This window comes from Amblyraja radiata, chromosome 23 (genome assembly GCF_010909765.2).
Source record: "Amblyraja radiata isolate CabotCenter1 chromosome 23, sAmbRad1.1.pri, whole genome shotgun sequence".
NCBI classification, from domain to species: domain Eukaryota; kingdom Metazoa; phylum Chordata; class Chondrichthyes; order Rajiformes; family Rajidae; genus Amblyraja; species Amblyraja radiata.
In genome coordinates, this window is record NC_045978.1 from 494,712 (window position 1) to 514,755 (window position 20,044).

Below are 20,044 nucleotides of genomic sequence, written 5' to 3' on the forward strand. Positions count from 1 at the left end.
GTGTGTGTGGATCTGTGTGTGTGTGGGTCTGTGTGTGGGTGGGTCAGTGTGTGTGGGTCTGTGTGGGTCAGTGTGAGTGTGGGTCTGTGTGTGAGTCAGTGTGTGTGGGTCTGTGTGTGTGTGGGTCTGTGTGTGGGTCAGTGTGTGTGTGGGTCTGTGTGTGTGTGGGTCTGTGTGTGTGTGGGTCTGTGTGTGGGTCAGTGTGTGTGTGGATCAGTGTGTGTGTGGGTCAGTGTGTGTGTGGGTCTGTGTGTGGGTCAGTGTGTGTGGGTCAGTGTGTGTGTGGGTCAGTGTGTGTGTGGGTCAGTATGTGTGTGGGTCAGTGTGTGTGTGGGTCAGTGTGTGTGTGGGTCAGTGTGTGTGTGGGTCAGTGTGTGTGTGAGTCAGTGTGTGTGTGAGTCAGTGTGTGTGTGAGTCAGTGTGTGTGTGGGTCAGTGTGTGTGTGGGTCAGTGTGTGTGGGTCAGTGTGTGTGTGTGTGGGTCAGTGTGTGTGTGGGTCAGTGTGTGTGTGGGTGTGTGTGTGGGTCAGTGTGTGGGTCTGTCATGTTACTAGCTGCCTTTTTGGTATCCTCAAAAATAACTCAGACTATCAATGACCCACACACAGACCCACACTCACAATGACCCACACCACCCTGGCCACGCTCTGATCTCGCTGCTACCATCGGGGAGAAGGTACAGGAGCCTGAAAACCGTGATCTCCAGGCTCAAGAACAGCTTCTTCCCAACAACCATCAGGCTGTTGAACTCTGCACAACACTAACCTCAGCAACTGTGGTCTTCCACGGACTGTGTCTGTGGTTACACTGCGGGCTGGGTTTCCCACTGTTATAGTTACGTAGGTGAGTTACTCCAGCATCTTGTATCTTATCTCCAGTGTAAAGCAGCATCTGCAGTTTCTTCCTCCACATTATTACTTGTACGGTTGGTTGTTACACATTATCTGTGTTAATGCCGTAAGGCTGCAGCAAGGCTGTCAATAAAACTCAACCCGAAACGTCACCCATTCCTTCTCTCCGGAGATGCTGCCTGTCCCGTGGAGTTACTCCCGGCATCTTGTGTCTATAACTGATAATTAACCGTGTGGACAGGCGGCATGCTGTTGACACACAGACACACACACACACACACACACACACACACACACACACACACACAGAGGGGGCACACTGGAGATGTCTCTGGCACGTTTATTTCACTTTGAAGTAAAAGGATACAATGGATACATATCATGGAACTGTGATGCAATAAAGAAATGATGGCGGGCTCCAATCCACACACCTCATGCACGCAACTTCATGTCAGTTCTTGATACAAATGGAAAGATTTTCAAATACTTCATCACTCATGTTCATTTTAAAATCTTGGATAAATCACTAAAACAATCCTATCAAAAATATAATTAGCAATGCTAAACAAATGAATGACAACCAATTAAATGCCGATTGTGCAAATATTTTGGTTCACTCAGCGGTTTGTCGCATTCTCTCTGCGTGCACAAGGCATTGTGTCGCTTCAGGGACTGTCGTCTGGTCCACAGTCATCAAAGTGTCTCTGTAACAAGGACAGGTGATGTCATGCCAAGCGCATGGAGCAGTTCCTCTGGGTGACCCTGACCCTGACACACAACGTTGCCCCTCAGGCCTTGTGGTCACTTGCTGGCACTATCCCCTGGAGCGGTTCTTACACACTCAGAACAAACCAAAGAACATAACCCAGGTCCCGTCTGTTCACAGTGCCATGGAATGGAAAGGAAAACTATTGTGGAACAAAACATTCTGACCTTTGTGAACCATTGCTAAGTATTTGACTGAATCACTATTTGGATCACCTTCCTATACACATCACCTGCAACGGCTAGTTGGGTGCTAACAAATTTCTATCCACTATCATTTGATTAAGACATTTGTGAAAACTCATTTGCCTAAAATTATTCACTTTCAAATAATTAAGATTTCTTTTATTTTACAAAAAAAAACACAAACAGCTGTCAGACCAGGCGTCAGGTTAAAAACCGAGCTCGGGTAACCATTTAATATTACAAACCTCCAATCTTTATATTACCAGATAAGCATACTTCAATATAAATTAACACACATCCAAACTGGCGACTGATATGTGGCCATCCTCGGCTTAGGACATCTTGAATGATAGCTGCTGCCCTTTCCCAGGAGATCAGAGGAGGGAATGTATTCAACATTCAGAGTGTAGGCATGTGTTATTGGACATTAGTTGCAAGATCCCATCTCCAGGAAAGCTGTTCCCTGAAGTTCCCGCTTGCTGGAGAAGCTCGGCCGGGGGGAGGAGGGAGGGGAGGGGGGGTTACAAGTTCTACTTTGTGTTTACATTCCTGTCAACATGCGTTTTCTGGACTTGCAAATGCTCTACTTTCTTGGCGGTGATAAGATCTGGAATTTATTTTTGCGTAGCAGGTATATATTTCTGTTTATATTAATAATGATATTCTTTGCCGTTTCTTCTGTGTGAAGTTAGAAGGTAGCAGAGGGTCCCCGTCGTTTCGAGCAACAGAATGATTCCATGTCTACCCCTGATGTGGTGGTCGTACTGCCACCATGTTACTCCTGGGGGAGAGAAGAACAGCAACTTAAACAGCTTCCAACGCAACTCCCAACATTAATGTCAAATGATAATGCTAAACTGTGTATACAGAAAGTATTCAGAATCCTTCACTTTCTCCACATTTGTTACATTACAGTCTTATTGTAAAATGGATTAAATTCTTTTGTTTTAATCATAAATCTACACACAATGCCCCGGAATGAAGAAGCAAAAACAGGTGTTTAGAAATTTTTGCAAAGTAATTAAAAATAAATAACTGAAATATCACATTTACATTAGTATTCAGACCTTTTGCTGTGACACTCAAAATGAGCTTCGGTGCATCCTGTTACATTGATTATCCTTGAGATGTTTCTACAACTTAATTGGAGTCCACCAGTGGTAAATTAAATTGATTGTACATGATTTGGAAAGGCACACACCTGTGTATATAAGGTCCCACAGTTGACAGTGCATGTCAGACCAAATGAAGCAAAGGAATTGTCCGTAGACCTCCGAGACAGGATTGTGTTGAGACACATATCTGGGGAAGGGTATAAAACAATTTCTGCAGCATTGCAGGTCCCGAAGAGTACAGTGGCCTCTGTCATTCTTAAATGGAAGAACTTTGGAACCACCAGGACTCTTCATAGAGCTGGCCGCCCGGCCAAACTGAGCAATCGGGGGAGAAGGGCCTTGGTCAGGGAGGTGACCAAGAACCCGATGGTCACTCTGACAGAGCTCCAGAGTTCCTCTGTGGAGATGGGAGAACCTTCCAGAAGGACAACTATATCTGCACAACTCCACCAATCAGGCCTTTATGTTAGTGACCGGACGGAAGCCACTCCTCAGTAAAAGGCACATGACAGCCCACTTGGAGTTTGCCAAAAGGCACCTAAAGGACTCTCAGACTATGAGCAACAGGATTCTCTGGTCTGATGAATCCAAGATTGAACTCTTTGGCCTGAATGCCAAGCGTCATGTCTGGAGGAAACCAGTCACCGCTCATCACCTGGCCAATTCCATACCTACAATGAAGCATGGTGGTGGCAGCATCATGCTGTGGGGATGTTTTTCAGCGGCAGGAACTGGGAGACTAGTCAGGATCGAGGGAAAGATGAATGGAGCAAAGTACTGAGAGATCCTTGATGAAAACCTGCTCCAGTGCGTTCTGGACCTTAGACTAGGGCAGAGGTTCACCTTCCAACTGGGCAATGACCCTAAGCACACAGCCAAGACAACGCAAGAGTGGCTTTGTGACAGGTCTGTGAATGTCCTTGAGTGGCCCAGCCAGAGCCCGGACTTGAACCCGATCAAACATCTCTGGAGGGACCTGAAAATAGCTGTGCATCGACGCTCCCCATCCAACCTGACAGAGCTTGAGAGGATCTGCAGAGAAGAATGGGAGAAATTACCCAAATACAGGTGTGCCAAGCTTGTAGCGTCATACCCAAGACTTGAGGTTGTAATCACTGCCAAAGGTGCCTCAACAAAGTACTGAGTAAAGGGTCTGAATACTGTAAATGTGATATTTGAGTTATTTATTTTTAATTACTTTGGAAACATTTCTAAACACCTGTTTTTGCTTTATTATTGTGGGATATTGTGTGTAGATTGATGATAGAAAAAATGAATTTAATCTATTTTAGAATAAGGCTGTAACGTAACAAAATGTGGAGAAAGTGAAGGGGTGTGAATACTTTCTGAATGCACTGTGAATGGTTGGCAGCCTTGTATCAGTTATTAAACTGTGCACTGTCTGTAAATTATAGTAGTGAATGAACCCCAAGCACATCTGACAGGTTGCCGTTAACTATCAGCCTTACCCGTGGCCACAACAATACCTGGTGGTGCGGAATCAGAGGCCAATTTGTTTGATAATTGCGTTCCCCTCCACCAACGCAGAATATTCTGTCACTTTATCCGTTCAACCCACTCGAAGCAAAGCAAGTAAATCGCCTCGGTCAAAAACACTATCGGTTTTTACAGGAAATGCAGTTTAAACTGAAAGAAACGGATCCACAATTCAGCTCTGGAAACTTGCACGTCGCGACACTCCATCCAGGGCAGTCTCTGCAGACTGCCATTGGCTGATTCTCACTTCCATTCTATCTTTAAGCTATGTGTGTATGTATGGAGCAAAGTACTGAGAGATCCATGATGAAAACCTGCTCCAGAGCGTTCTGGACCTCAGACTGGGGCAGAGGTTCACCTTCCAACCGGACAATGACCCTAAGCACACAGCCAAGACAACGCAGGAGTGGTTTCGTGACAGGTATGTGAATGTCCTTGAGTGGCCCAGCCAGAGCCCGGACTTGAACCCGATCGAACATCTCTGGAGGGACCTGAAAATAACTGTGCATCGATGCTCCCCATCCAATACACACACACACACACACTAAACCGTCGGGCTACTTGTGGCCTTACCTTTGGTTCCTTGGTGTTCTGCTCTGATTCTGTCTCGGACTCTTTATACACCACGGCCTTGGTCACCAGCATGTCTGGATGTTGCTGCCTCACCTCCTTGATGGCTAGTGCTAGAGCCTACATCACAGAACAATGAGTGAGACACACACAGTCCTGGAGAAAACTGGTCGCTACATAAATGAAGGAACTACACAGACACAATGACTTCCTTGTTCAGTAGAGTTTGGTCACAAACGTGCACGTCTAATTATAAATCATTCTCTTTCTTCGTCATTGTTTTAAACATTGATAACTGGCAGAAGATATCACACAAAAGGGGACAGGGGTGCCTGGCCAATGGCATCAATGGCCACAGTAACATTGGCCATAACCAAGACTCCAAACTCCACCCGAAACGTTGCCTATTTCCTTCGCTCCGTAGATGCTGCCTCACCCGCTGAGTTTCTCCAGCATTTTTTTCGACCCTCCAAACTCATCCACAAGGCAGCAGAGTGGGATTCTACAATGACCAGTGGGACAGGTCACAGGACGGGCGTTGGGTAAGTCACCCCTCACGTTACTGAACCTCAACCTCACACGGATGGTGGACATGGGTCCTCTGGTCCTCGACAGAAGCCTCATTCGCTGCACAGCTGCTGCCCTTCCAGTTCACCAGAGGGGCAAGTCTACGTGATAATTCCGTAGTTACCCCTTAGTCCGTTCAGTGAAAACACCGACTAGAATACTTTAAATATCCTTCATTTCACCCAGGTGACCTTGCTTCTGTGTCCTGCCCTGGCAAGCTTCCGGCACAAGCACGCAGAAACAAGTGCTCAAATAAAGGAATTAGTGCTCAAACAAAGGGATTTATATATAGTTGATACAGTATATACACATATACATATATATACATATACATATGATGATGATGCTGGCAGCCTCAAAAAGGCTGCCAGTATCATCAAGGACCCACACCATCCTGGCCACTCACTCATCTCCCCGCTACCTTCAGGTAGAAGGTAAACAGGTGCCTGAAATCTGCAACATCCAGGTTCAGGAATAGCTACTTCCCCACAGCCATCAGACTATTAAACTCAACTCAAACAAAACTCTGATTATTAATAGCCCATTGCACTTTATCTGCTTATTTATGTGTATATATATATATATATACATATATATATATTCATTGGTATATGGACACACTGATCTGTTCTGTATTTATTTATGCCTCCAATATTCTGTTGTGCTGAAGCAAAGCAAGAATTTCATTGTCCTATCTGGGACACATGACAATAAACTCCCTTGAATTGATATACATATACACATATACACATATATATATACATGTACATACATATATATGTATAGTTGATACAGTGCGAGGTAACTTACAAAGGGGGGTAATCTTCTAGACCATGGTTATATAGGTGGGGATATCGGAGTTTAAATCCAACAACCTCTTTCATCCAACCCCTACCTCAGCTGTCTGGAATTTACATGGGGGAGGGGGGGGGGGGGGGGGGGGGAATTAATGCCAAACTTGACTCTCGTTAGCTTTTTCTCTCTTGAATATTTAAGACATTCACAAAGTACCAATAATAGCTTGAAGTCTCACAACTAATAGACTGAAGAAGTGTCTCAACCTCTAACATCACCCATTCCTTCTCTCCGCAGATGCTTGCCTGTCCCGCTGAGTTACTCCAGCATTTTGTGTCTATGTTCAACAATAGTCTACGCCACTGTGGTAATCATTCTCTCAGCATCTGCACTGTGAGACTTCATAAGTGTTCGGGAAATGCAAATGTATTGGAAAAGCAGTGTGTTGAACAGTCACCTACACAATGCTCAGTCACTCAGTGACAATCTAACGTTGGAGAAATCCATGCAGAATCATTTCCTCTGGCTAATGGTTCTACTATAATCACAGCCTTTATTCTCCTGCACATTACTGCATCACCACTGAATGTGGCCAAACCTAATGTATCCCTGTGGGAGATAAGACCGCTACGTAAAATAATCAAACAATCACTTTCCCTTCATTCAGCATTATAGATCTTTTAAACATCTTATTTTTAAGTGATAGGAGTAGAATTAGGCCATTCGGCCCATCGTCTACTCCGCCAATCAATCATGGCTGATCTATCTCCCTCCTAACCCCATTCTCCTGCCCTCCCCATTACTTAATTTCCCAGAATTAAAGGGTGTTCCTTGAGGATAAATGTCTTTAGTCAGAGGGTGGTGAATCTGTGGAATTCTTTGCCACAGAAGTCTGTGGAGGCCACAAGTCAGTGGATATGTTTATAGCAGAGATAGAGAGTTTCATGATTAGTACAGATGTCAAAGGTTATGGGGAGAAGGCAGGAGAATGGGGTTAGGGGGGGAGGTAATTCAGCCATGATTGAATGGCGGAGTAGACTTGATGGGCTGAATGGCCTAATTCTGCTCCTATCACTAATGACCTTAGGACCCCTGACACCAGTACTAATCCCATGCAACATGACGCTATGGCAAGATTGTATTTTGCGATCACACTGTTTGATTTAGTTAATAACAGAATCACATTGATGTTTATTCTGCATTTTGAAATCCTGAGTTACGTTCTGGAATTCTCATTTGTCCACAGTAAAGGCTGAGATGTACTAATCCCCGCCTCAATGTTAAACCTCCAGCACCCACACATTCTAACTGTCCTCTCCTGACGTCATTCAAAATTACTCTTTTGCAAAGGGAAAATAAACAAGTTCTTCTCATTTAAAGGTGAGCTGCCAAGTTTGACATTTATCCTGTGAACTGTTGACATTCTGTTGTGCTGCTATAAGTAAGAATCTCATTGCTCTGTTTCGGGCCCAATGACCATACACCACGTGACAAGCCGCCAACAAACACGCTGCTACCTGGTCTTGATCCACATCTGCATCTCCTGTGATGATGATTCTCTTCTCAATCCTGGTTTCAGAGAATCCTCCTTTCACCGACTGAATAAAGAACAAAATATTTCAGAAACTGAGTTTGAACAAGAACAAGCACATTGGTCCGACAGCGTTGTGACCCTGGGCATCGGGGGGGTGGGGGGGGGGCAGTGGGGCATCAGGAGGGCAAGTGGGGGGGGCATCAGGGCGGGGCAGCGGGGGGAGCAGGGGGGGATGGGGGGGAAGTGGGGGTGGGGGGCATCAGTGAGGGGTAGGGGGGGGGGGACGGTGGGGGGTGGGGGAGGCAGCTGCCAAACCCAAAGGGAACTCTTGGCACTGGTCGGTGATTCTCAACGTGACAATGTATCCATGAATGTCAGATATACAACTGGTCAGAGAAGATGTCAAAGGGACTTGGGAGAGCTGGTGCAGGATTCCCAAAAGGTTCGTTTGCAAGTTAAGTCGGGAGTAAGGAAGGCAAATGCAATATTAGCATTTATTTAGAGAGGACAAACATTAAAGCAAGGATGTAATGTTGAGGCTCTATAAGGCACAGGTCAGGCTGCATTTGGAATACAGTGAGCAATATTGGGCCCCATATCTGAGGATGGATGTGCTGGCTCTGGAGAGGGTCCAGAGGAGGTTTACAAGAATGATCCCAGGAATGAGTGGGTTAACATATGATGAGCGTTTGTCGGCACTGGGCCTGTACTCGCTGGAGTTTAGAAGAATGAGGGGGGACCACATTGAAACTTGCTGAATAGTGAAAGGCCCGGATAGAGTGGATGTGGAGAGGATGTTTCCACTATTGGGAGAGTCTAGGACTAGAGGCCACAGCCTCAGAATTAAAGGATGTATCTTTGGAATGGCGATGAGGAGGAATTTCTTTAGCCAGGTGGTGGTGTATCTGTGGGATTCATTGCCACAGACGGCGGTGGAAGCCAAGTTGTTGGGTATTTTTAAGTCGGGGTTTGACAGGGATTTGATTAGTTCGGCTGTTATAGGTTATGGGAAGAAGGCAGGAGAATGGATGGAGTGGAAAAATTATTCTAGCCGTGATCAAAAGGCAGAGCAGACACGATGGGCCAAACATCATAACCCTGCTCCTGATTTATGATCTATGATCAAATCAGAATTCCCAAATGTTTGGCACGAAGAAGTATCTGAATGAAAGAGAAATATGTTCAAACCCAGGTCACATTCTGCTAACTAGTGTAACTCGGGTAAAGTAGAATTGACTGGAAGTTGTGTTTGGGCCTTTGACCATAAACAGACCTCAGTGCCCAGGTGGTCACTCTGCTGGGCTTGAAGCACGTCACCTAACAAACTCAACCACGCTAGACGCCAGAGTACAGCCACACGCTAAAACACCAAACACCTCAACACCGCCCATTTAGTGCAATCATTTTTAGTTTCGTTTTTAGTTTAGAGATACAGCGTGGAAACAGGCCCTTCAGCCCACTGAGTCCGCACGGACCAGCGATCCCTGCATGCTAGCACTATCCCACACACACACACACACGGGATAATGTACAAGTGTACCAAGCCAATTAATCTCCAAACTACTACATATTGGCAGAGCGGAGGGAAACTGGACATCCTGGAGAAAACCCACGCAGGTCACGGGGTGAACGTACAAACTCCGTACAGACAGCACCCGTAGTCAGGATCGAACCCGTGGTCTCTGGGGCTGTGAGTCAGCAGCTCTACCCGCTGCGCCACCGTACAAAGCAACAAACAACTGCATTTCTGTAGCCGCTGGGGACGTTCCAGCCCATAAACAGCGTTACCTTGGTGATATGAGTTGTGGTTGACGTGGATATGGTTTCTGATGTAACGGACTGAGAGCCGCTGACTGCCACCGCGCCACCATCCACCTGTAAAACCAGCAAACACACAGCGGTCAGTCACAGTTCAGGCTTCACAGCAATGCAGCTGAAACATCTAGTCAGGCGGAGTTTCACTGTGAGCAACCTACAGCTGGTACTGGCGGCGTTTCTGGCTCCACACTCTCAGACCTCGTTACAACTTCATGTCCCGAATCTGGACTGTTGTTCATCTACAGAAAACAAAGACACAACTCTCAATAAACAGATTAAACATCACTATAACACTATGACTACCACTATAACATGCCTCACATGATACTACCCCAAACTATAGAACAAATGCACTTCATTTAATGCTTCCCCTGTAAGATACTGGCCCTTCAGCCCACTGGATCTGTGCTGGCCCACTTTACACAATCCCTACTGGATCCCATTGTAAAATCCTCCTGCTATCAGTTATCCACCTCTCCCCCGATCCTGCAACACACCCACACATTGGAGGGCGGTTACTAATGCTGATATTTGGGATGTGGGGGGGAAATCAGTGCACCCAGCTCACAGGGAGAACGTGCAAACTCCACACAGACAGCACCTGAGGTCAGAATTGCACCAGGGTCTCTGGTGCTGAGAACCAGCAGCACTACCTGCTGCAACACGCTGGTGCATTTTCATCGCACTGTTTATGGCCTCTGGTGCATTGATTTACTGAGCTCACCAGACTGATGTCTACTCCTGCACCTACTGTCTATGTTTCCATGTGAACGGTAGTGCGTGATGTGGCCTCGTTGTTGCCTACAAACTGGGCACGTGGACTTTGTAACTCATGCCCAGGGGCCACAGGGCAGTGATCAGATGTAACCCATGCCCAGGGGCCACAGGGCAGTGATCAGATGTAACTCATGCCCAGGGGCCACAGGGCAGTGATCAGATGTAACCCATGCCCAGGGGCCACAGGGCAGTGATCAGATGTAACTCATGCCCAGGGGCCACAGGGCAGTGATCAGATGTAACTCATGCCCAGGGGCCACAGGGCAGTGATCAGATGTAACCCATGCCCAGGGGCCACAGGGCAGTGATCAGATGTAACTCAGACCAAGGGGCAGTGATCAGATGTAACTCAGGCCATGGGGCAGTGATCAGATGGTCCTGGACTGGTCAGTTCATCCATTGGCCCGGCCACCTGTATGCACAGGTTCAACCCAAAACAATAATATGTAGATTCCAAGCAATAACCAACAAACCCACCACCATAGTGCAAAGTAAAACAAATTTTCTTAAAGATCAAATATACTGAGTATTAAACAACGATGTGACCATCCTTGTCAAGGATACATTCCACCCCCAGCAGTCTCTGAAATCCCCCAGGGTGCCCGTGGACAGTGCGTAGTCCCTCTCTAACACCACCCGGGCACGGTCATAACCCTGGTAAAGGAGCGGGCAGCCTCTTGTTCCTGGCCTCATGACCAACGGAACATGGAACAGAATCATTTCACCCACAAAACCTCTTGACGTTTCACACTCAACTCTACTCCAACCACTGTCCAAGTGCATTGACAGCAGAATTACAACCTGATACCTGTGTGGTTTTGGTGGGGGTTTTGATGTCCAATGGTACAACAGTTTCTTTGGAGGATGTTCCCATTGGTCCAGTAGGTACGTCACTTGGCAATCCAGCTGTTGCTTTCTGAACATCCTGAAAAATAAATCAATATCCACATTGTTTCGTCGCTAATATTTTTGTAGTTTTAATTTACCAAACTCACTGATCTGGAGATGGAGAAATGTTTGTCTTTATTTACTTTGGCCCAGCTAATGATTCAGGCCATTGGGCTGCGATAAATATTGGCGTTTGCACCAAGACAAATCTCCATTTTAACATCTGCCCATTAAATGATTCTCACAGCAATGAAACTCCAGGCAAATACAACCGACTGCGGATGAAATGGCCAAATGTACTAATCCTCGCTTAGACTTTAATGTTGAAAAAGTTGTTATGTTTGTGGATTCCCAAATAAATAATCATGGTCAGACAATAACGGCATATCCCGCGGGATAATCTCATGGTCAAGTCTGTGAAAGACACTATTTGGACCTGCAGAGGACTCAGCGAGTAAAAATGAGCAGGTTTAGCAAACAAATACAGGACGTCAGACAATGACTAATCACGCACAAGAAACATCAAAGAACTCGTAACTGGAGCTCAACGTTGGGAAATATTGGGGTATATTCTTTGAACTCTTACTGGACATTCCTCAGTCGCCCAATGTCCACATCAAGGTGACAAACTGGGATTGTACATCGCACCTCTGGCCATTCCTGTTGCCATCACATGTCTAATTACACGGGACGCGGACATACGTACAACAGTAACACAAATGGAGGCAACATGAAGCCCAAGTGTGAACAATGCTGACACAAACGTTGCCGGTAATGGAGGAACCAGTCACCAGCAAGATGCTGCCCTTCTCTACAACATGAGTTTAGTTTAGACATAGTTTAAATATTACTGGACATGCAGCAGCTGAAGAACAGCAAGAACAAAATGGTCATTTAGTTCCTTTAATAAAAGCAGCACATGATACAGATGGAACGATGCGAGTTCACATTCATTTACAGGGATGAGCATGCCTCTACATTCACACTGCATGCATCTACACATTCACACTGCATGTCTACATTCACACTGCATGCCTCTACATTCACACTGCATGTCTCTACATTCACACTGCATGCCTCCACGCATTCACGTTGCAGGGATGAGCATGCCTCTACATTCACACTGCATGCCTCTACATTCACACTGCATGCCTCTACATTCACACTGCATGCATCTACATTCACACTGCATGTCTCTACACATTCACACTGCATGCCTCTACATTCACACTGCATGCCTCTACGCATTCACACTGCATGCCTCTACATTCACACTGCATGCATCTACACATTCACACTGCATGCCTCTACGCATTCACGCTGCATGCATCTACACATTCACACTGCATGCCTCTACGCATTCACACTGCATGCCTCTACGCATTCATGCTGCATGTCTCTACATTCACACTGCATGCCTCTACATTCACACTGCATGCCTCTACATTCACACTGCATGCATCTACATTCACACTGCATGTCTCTACACATTCACACTGCATGCCTCTACATTCACACTGCATGCCTCTACGCATTCACACTGCATGCCTCTACATTCACACTGCATGCATCTACACATTCACACTGCATGCCTCTACGCATTCATGCTGCATGCATCTACACATTCACACTGCATGCCTCTACACATTCACACTGCATGCATCTACACATTCACACTGCATGCCTCTACGCATTCATGCTGCATGCATCTACACATTCACACTGCATGCCTCTACGCATTCACACTGCATGCCTCTACGCATTCATGCTGCATGTCTCTACATTCACACTGCATGCCTCTACATTCACACTGCATGCCTCTACGCATTCATGCTGCATGCATCTACACATTCACGTTGGTTAAAGCACTCATTTAGTGGATTAAAATGGTAAATGAGACGGGAAACAGAAACGGATCACAGTGCACGGTTCAGCTGACATTGGATGGCGTGAGGGTTACAACATTACTGGGGGGTGGGCTAGTACTCAACATGCTGGGCTAGTACTCAACATGCTGGGCTAGTACTCAACGTGCTGGGCTACTGTGGAGGATGCAGGCATGCAGGGTGAGCTGTGGAGAGATGCACACACAGGGACACGTGAGATACAGGTGGGGACATGCATTCAGCTTCCTATAATGTTACCTCCAGTTGAGGCTTTGCTTGGCTATCTTCAGCCTCTTGGCCATTGTGCTGGTCGGCTCCATCTTCCGGAGTGGGCTGCTTGTCAGTACTTTTAGTACTTGGAGTACTTTTGGTACTTGGAGTACTTTCAGTACTTGGAGTACTTTTGGTACTTGGAGTACTGGTCTCAGACACAGTACTGTCACTTCCTTCAGGTTTCGTCACCTTAGTTTGCGTTGGGAGCTTCTCTTCCACCTGTCCATCAGTTCCTTCAGGTGCTGACAACACCTGGCCTTCAGCAGGTGGTGCGGAGTTTGTGTGGTCACTGGGATGCAGGAGGTCCACAACCACACTCTGGGCCGCCAGCTCCTGCATCTGCTCCATCGCTTCTTCAGATTCCTGTGCGGCCAGCACTGAACCCCGCTTCAGATCCAGTCGTGCCTCCGTGCTCTGGGCAAGAAAGAATGATGCAGATCAAGATAATAGGATGGACACATAACCCTGTTTGGAATGGGAATGGAATGAGAGATCCATGCGACCGGTGGCTGTGGGGGGGGAGAGGTGGAATCGGGAAAATGGACAAAAGTATTAATGGAAACGCAAGTGGCAACAAATGGTTTCGGTGGTGAATGAGCAACATGAGGTCACACTAAATCAAAGTCTAAATCTTTCGTTCATTAAAATCAGCAACCTTGTATTGGACAGATGCTTTGTTACTTATTTCATGTGAAAAAGGGAAGATGATAAAGAAACAGATCAGCCTAGGAACAGTGATTCTATCAACCAGGCAATTCTCACAAATCAGCAGAGAACATGCGGTAGCATTAATAAACATACGATGTGGACATTAACTCTTGAATCACATACGTGTACGGAGTTTAGTGAGAGTCAGGTACCTGTGGTGGAAGTACTGTCACAACTGCATCTTCTGACACATGCCCTTTCACTGAGCTCCTCCCTGGAGATCTGGAAGCTTCTCGAGGTGGCTTGGTATCTTTGTCTTCACCGCTGGCTTCATGGGCTGGTTTACTCTAGACAGACAAAAGCATTGGTCAATAGTCGGGCTGGGCCGGGCTGGGCTGGGGGATTCGGGCAGCTAAAGGACAGAGCAGCAAACAGCTTGGGGAGGAGCGGTAGCAGGGCATCAGCCACTAGTATTTGACAGGCATTAGTTTGCTTCAAAAGGAAAGAGCAGAAGAGTAAAGTGAGAAAATAAACCAAGCAGAGGGGACAACTGGCTTTTCACAGCCTATCAGAATGCAGCTTTCTCACAACATGGCAAAAGCATTGACATTTGAGACACTTTAGGTTTCGCCTGTTCTCATTCGGCCAAAAGTCGGTCGATGGACATTTGCAGTCGCAAAACTCCAAATGGTCTAAATAAAGGGTAATGCAAATGAAGAGGCTGAATACATGTGTGTGTAGGCATAGACATGACCAAAACATAAACGAGCAGTTGATAAATAAACTTGGTTCAAGCCACGTCAAGTTGTAGGATGCAGTTTGACAAAACATGCTGGAGGAAGGATTCCTGGGAATGACTCAGGTGAACAGTTACCCCAGAGTCTGTCAATTCCACTTCACAGCCCGAGTCGGGAGATCCAATGTCCGAGATCTGGGCAGCGTGTTCCAGCACTTTCACCGGCTTCTTCAAGCATACATTCTCTCCCAATTTCAATTCAAAGTATGAGATTTTATCCTTGAGGGTAGCCAGCCCCATATCGTACACGTCTGGGTACCTCTGGCTGAGCTTGGCAGATGAGTAGATGTCTGTCAGCTGCTGCGATGGGCTTGTAAAGTCTCTGTCACGTTTTATGGGCGAACTCTCTCTCCCGGCTTTGAAGGATGTCCTGGGCGGGTTGGCCTTTGGCAGCTCCGACATCCTTACATACTGAAGGTCAGTGACTCTAGTAGGACGAGACTCTTCCTCTCTGGACTTGCAAGGAACCAAGGATATTTTTGATGGTTGCAGTCTTTCCACGTGAGAATATTCGGCTCGGAGAAACACTTCCTGGTCTGATGATTCCAGATCAGATCCTTTACCCTGGGGGGTTTCCACTTGAGATATTGATCTGGGATCTGCTGGGATGCTCACTTGATGTTGGCCTTGGCTTGTATCTGGCAACAGTTCACAGGATGACAACTTGCCATTCTTGGCCTCTGCCTTGGACTTTGGGCAGTCCAAGATTGAAGATCCATCTGCAGAAGAAACTATTTTCATTGCATTGCTCGCTGCCCTTGAGGAAAGTTCTTTAGATCCATCGCCATGACTTGACTGAGATACAACTTGAACAAAGTCATCAGCTTCACTCTGAGAACACCACTTGGACAGTTTATTATCATTAAATCTGTCTCCACCATTGCCCAGTGTGTGAGTCATTGCCCCATTGTCCATGGGTAAACATGGCCTTGCCTCTTCTTCTTCATGCCCCACTGTGTGAGTCTCTCGTTCCTTGCCTCCAGCTCCCACTGTGAGTGACTCTGGGTCTTTTCCACCAATTCCCACTGCTTCTTTTCCTTCATCCTCCAGGATCTGTGGCTCTGGGTCTTTGTCACCGTCCCTCAGCATATCTGTCTTAACCTGTTTCCCTTCGTCTCCCAGTATGTGTGCCATTGCCTCTTTGTCACCACCCTGCACTGTACAAGTCTCCTGCTCCAGATCTCCATCTCCCAGTGTGTGAGTCTCAGTCTCTGTGTCTCCACCCCCCAGTGTGTGAGTCTCTGTGTCTCCACCTCCCAGTGGATGAGTCTCTGTCTCTGTGTCTCCATCTCCCAGTGTGTGAGTCTCTGTCTCTGTGTCTCCATCTCCCAGTGTGTGAGTCTCTGTCTCTCCATCTCCCAGTGTGTGAGTCTCTGTCTCTGTGTCTCCATCTCCCAGTGTGTGAGTCTCTGTCTCTCCATCTCCCAGTGTGTGAGTCTCTGTGTCTCCACCCCCCAGTGTGTGAGTCTTTGTCTCTGTGTCTCCACCTCCCAGTGGATGAGTCTCTGTCTCTGTGTCTCCATCTCCCAGTGTGTGAGTCTCTGTGTCTCCATCTCCCAGTGTGTGAGTCTCTGTGTCTCCACCCCCCAGTGTGTGAGTCTCTGTCTCTGTGTCTCCACCTCCCAGTGGATGAGTCTCTGTCTCTGTGTCTCCATCTCCCAGTGTGTGAGTCTCTGTGTCTCCATCTCCCAGTGTGTGAGTCTCTGTGTCTCCACCCCCCAGTGTGTGAGTCTCTGTGTCTCCACCCCCCAGTGGACGAGTCTCTGTCTCTGTGTCTCCATCTCCCAGTGTGTGAGTCTCTGTGTCTCCTCCCCCCAGTGTGTGAGTCTCTGTCTCATTTCCCTCATCTCCGCCAGTACGAGGCTCTACCTTTCCACCGATTCCGAATGTAACTGAATGTGTCTCTTTTCCTTCATCCACTAATGTACCAGATCCTTGGTCCTTGTCTACATCTCCCAGAGTGCGTGTCGCTGTCTCCTGACCCTCGTCTCCCACTGGATCAGTCTCTTGCTCCTTGACTACATCTCTCACTGTACCACGGACTGGGTCCTTGCCAGTGTCTGGGCCTTTGTCAGTGTCTGGGCCTTTGCCAGTGTCTGGGCCTTTGTCAGTGTCTGGGCCTATGCCAGTGTTTGAGCTTTTGCCGGTGTCTGGGCCTTTGCCAGTGTCTGGGCCTTTGCCAGTGTCTGGGCCTTTGCCAGTGTCTGGGCCTTTGCCAGTGTCTGGGCCTTTGCCAGTGTCTGGGCCTTTGCCAATGTCTGGGCCTTTGCCAGTGTCTGGGCCTTTGCCAGTGTCTGGGCCTTTGCCAGTGTCTGGGCCTATGCCAGTGTCTGGGCCTTTGCCCGTGTCACCCACTGTACCAGTGCCTGGGCCTTTGCCAGTGTCTGAGCTTTTGCCAGTGTCTGGGCCTTTGCCAGTGGCTGGGCCTTTGCCCGTGTCACCCACTGTACCAGTGCCTGGGCCTTTGCCAGTGTCTGGGTCCTTGCCTCTGTCACCCACTGTACCAGTGTCTGGGCCTTTGCCAGTGTCTGGGCCTTTGCCAGTGTCTGGGCCTAAGCCTGTGTCACCCACTGTACCAGTGTCTGGGCCTTTGCCAGTGTCTGGGCCTATGCCAGTGTCTGAGCCTATGCCAGTGTCTGAGCCTATGCCAGTGTCTGGGCCTTTGCCAGTGTCTGGGCCTTTGCCAGTGTCTGGGCCTATGCCAGTGTCTGGGCCTATGCCAGTGTCTGGGCCTTTGCCAGTGTCTGGGCTTTTGCCAGTGCCTGGGCCTATGCCAGTGTCTGAGCTTTTGCCAGTGTCTGGGCCTTTGCCAGTGTCTGGGCCTTTGCCAGTGTCACCCACTGTACCAGTGTCTGGGCCTTTGCCAGTGTCTGGGTCCTTGCCTCTGTCACCCACTGTACCAGTGTCTGGGCCTTTGCCAGTGTCTGGGCCTATGCCAGTGTCACCCACTGTACCAGTGTCTGGGCCTTTGCCAGTGTCTGGGCCTATGCCAGTGTCTGAGCCTATGCCAGTGTCTGGGCCTATGCCAGTGCCTGGGCCTTTGCCAGTGTCTGGGCCTTTGCCAGTGTCTGGGCCTTTGCCAGTGTCTGGGCCTTTGCCAGTGTCTGGGCCTTTGCCAGTGTCTGGGCCTATGCCAGTGTCTGGGTCTTTGCCAGTGTCTGGGTTGCCAGTGTCTGGGCCTTTGCCAGTGTCTGCCACTGTATGTGTTGTGTTCTCCTCTTCCCTTATGCACGGCTCTGGGACCTTTCTGTCCATTTGTGAGTTTGCTCCATTCTCCTCCCCTGAGCAATGGGGCTTTAAGTCGCATCTATCTTCCTCTCTCTGAGAGGAGGCCCTTGACTCATGGTTATTCCATCGCATTGAACCGGGCTTTGATGTTTCAGAATCTTCTGGAGAGACACTGGCCTCTTTGGCCTGCCTGGTTTCAGTGACATCCAATGGGGCAGCATCTTTGCTCTCTATTTTATTAGCTGTTTCTGGATCGGTTTCAGCTGCTGAATAAATGAATTGAGAAGCCAACGCCTCTTCCCAAACGGACATGGAGTGCTCTTGCCCGCCCACCTCTGTCTCTGGTTCCTTCCCAACATCAGAATGCCAATCATCTTTGTCTGACACAAGTGATGTAAACTTCAGGACATCCATCTGCAGAATTGCTTCAATATCTCCGGCTTTTTCCCGGTGAAGTGTTTGTAAATCCTCCTTCCCTTGTGGGGCTTTCTGGTCGCCCATTGGAGAAGCTGGTTTAGATATGTTGTTGCTATCTTGTGGGTAAACGTCCTTGGAATCTTTATATTCCACAAACCTTCTTTCATCATTTTGAGGAGATACCTCTCTGCCAGCAACTTGCGGAGGTAATGTTGGCTCTGTATCTTCAGCTGGATGGGACTCCAATCTAACATCATCTTCAGATGTAGACAGCTTTACCCCAGTTTGCACTGTGACTTGTTCTGGCGACGCACAGCTACACACTGATGCATCATCTGGACATCTGTCTTCAAAAATCAAGTACTCTTCATCTAAAACGCTCTCAGATACAACTACTTCAGATTCAGCTGTGTGTTTTTCCACTTTGGGACCTTCTTGTCCATCTGATCTCAGTAACTCTGGGCAATACAACAGAGTGGTCTCGTCCAGTGAAGCAGGAGATTCCGCAGAGTCTTCCTCTTGTACAACAGACAGATCACATATGTCGTCACTCTCTGGAGACATCTCTTCACGCGCCTCATCCTTGGGGAACGCTTGGTTCACAAGCTCCATTTCAGGAGAGGATAGTTCTAAATCAATGTGCTCTTTGTCACCCACAAGTGAGACAGCCTCAACTGAATCTTCTTCTTGGGGTTCATCTCTGTCACTGTTCTCTCCAACTACAACTAGTTCTTCTAGCCTAGACGCTTGTTTCTCTATTATAACCCATTCATCAGAGCCCTACATGGCAAATACAGAAACTTGTCAGCATTACACAATTCCATGAAGTAGTAAATTGTAACAGACATGCAGATCATTGACTACAGTTCTAGGCTGAAGGATGAATTGCCGTAACTGGGTGAAACTAGACTTTGCCAACAGAGACTTCATGAAATGTGACAAGAATGCGACATGATTTACTGTTTTAGTCCCTCAACAATTAATGATGAACAGATAAATAACTAACAAACTTCATTGTAACAAACATTTCAATCTTTAACTGTTCCACATTATACAAGAAGTATTAAGCCTTTAGAAAACATGAGCAAACTAGTTAACCCCCCCCCCCCCCTCCCCCAAACCCTGTCATCAGCGTTGCCATTTAAACGTAACAATCCTTAAATGAATGTTGATCAAACTATAATGTAGTGTTGTTAAATATAGAACTGAAAAGATCAACCTCGGGGGAAGATGCAAGACTTTTCTTTGCGGAAGCTTCTAGAGACAAGGCAATGGTGGCCACTTGGGAATCATGCTGTTCCTGGACCTCGTCTTCAGCCCTCACAGACTGACAGAAAGGTGAATTAGCGATGACCACATCACAGGGCATAAATCACACAGTATACATGCTGACCGCTCTCTTCCAGATGTCCACATATTGCCGCCCGCTGCTGC

At 47.4% G+C, this 20,044-nt stretch overlaps 1 protein-coding gene across 4 annotated transcripts in view; it reads right to left on the bottom strand.

Annotated features, from left to right (window-relative positions):
- Positions 1-1,174: 1,174 nt before the first annotated feature.
- The window catches only part of epb41l1 (erythrocyte membrane protein band 4.1 like 1), a 152,799-nt gene continuing 133,929 nt past the window's right edge, over positions 1,175-20,044 (bottom strand). For 2 of the 4 annotated variants that reach the window (XM_033041293.1, XM_033041292.1), the window contains 8 exons: positions 14,382-14,516; positions 13,507-13,935; positions 11,283-11,399; positions 9,856-9,936; positions 9,668-9,754; positions 7,863-7,943; positions 4,987-5,103; positions 1,175-2,582 (listed from right to left, as the gene is read on the bottom strand). In XM_033041293.1, coding sequence (XP_032897184.1) covers positions 2,577-2,582; positions 4,987-5,103; positions 7,863-7,943; positions 9,668-9,754; positions 9,856-9,936; positions 11,283-11,399; positions 13,507-13,935; positions 14,382-14,516 — 1,053 coding nt within the window. In that variant the 3' untranslated portion in view covers positions 1,175-2,576. The remainder of the gene's footprint in view (positions 2,583-4,986; positions 5,104-7,862; positions 7,944-9,667; positions 9,755-9,855; positions 9,937-11,282; positions 11,400-13,506; positions 13,936-14,381; positions 14,517-20,044) is intronic. The other 2 variants (XM_033041294.1, XM_033041295.1) reach the window with 2 other exon arrangements.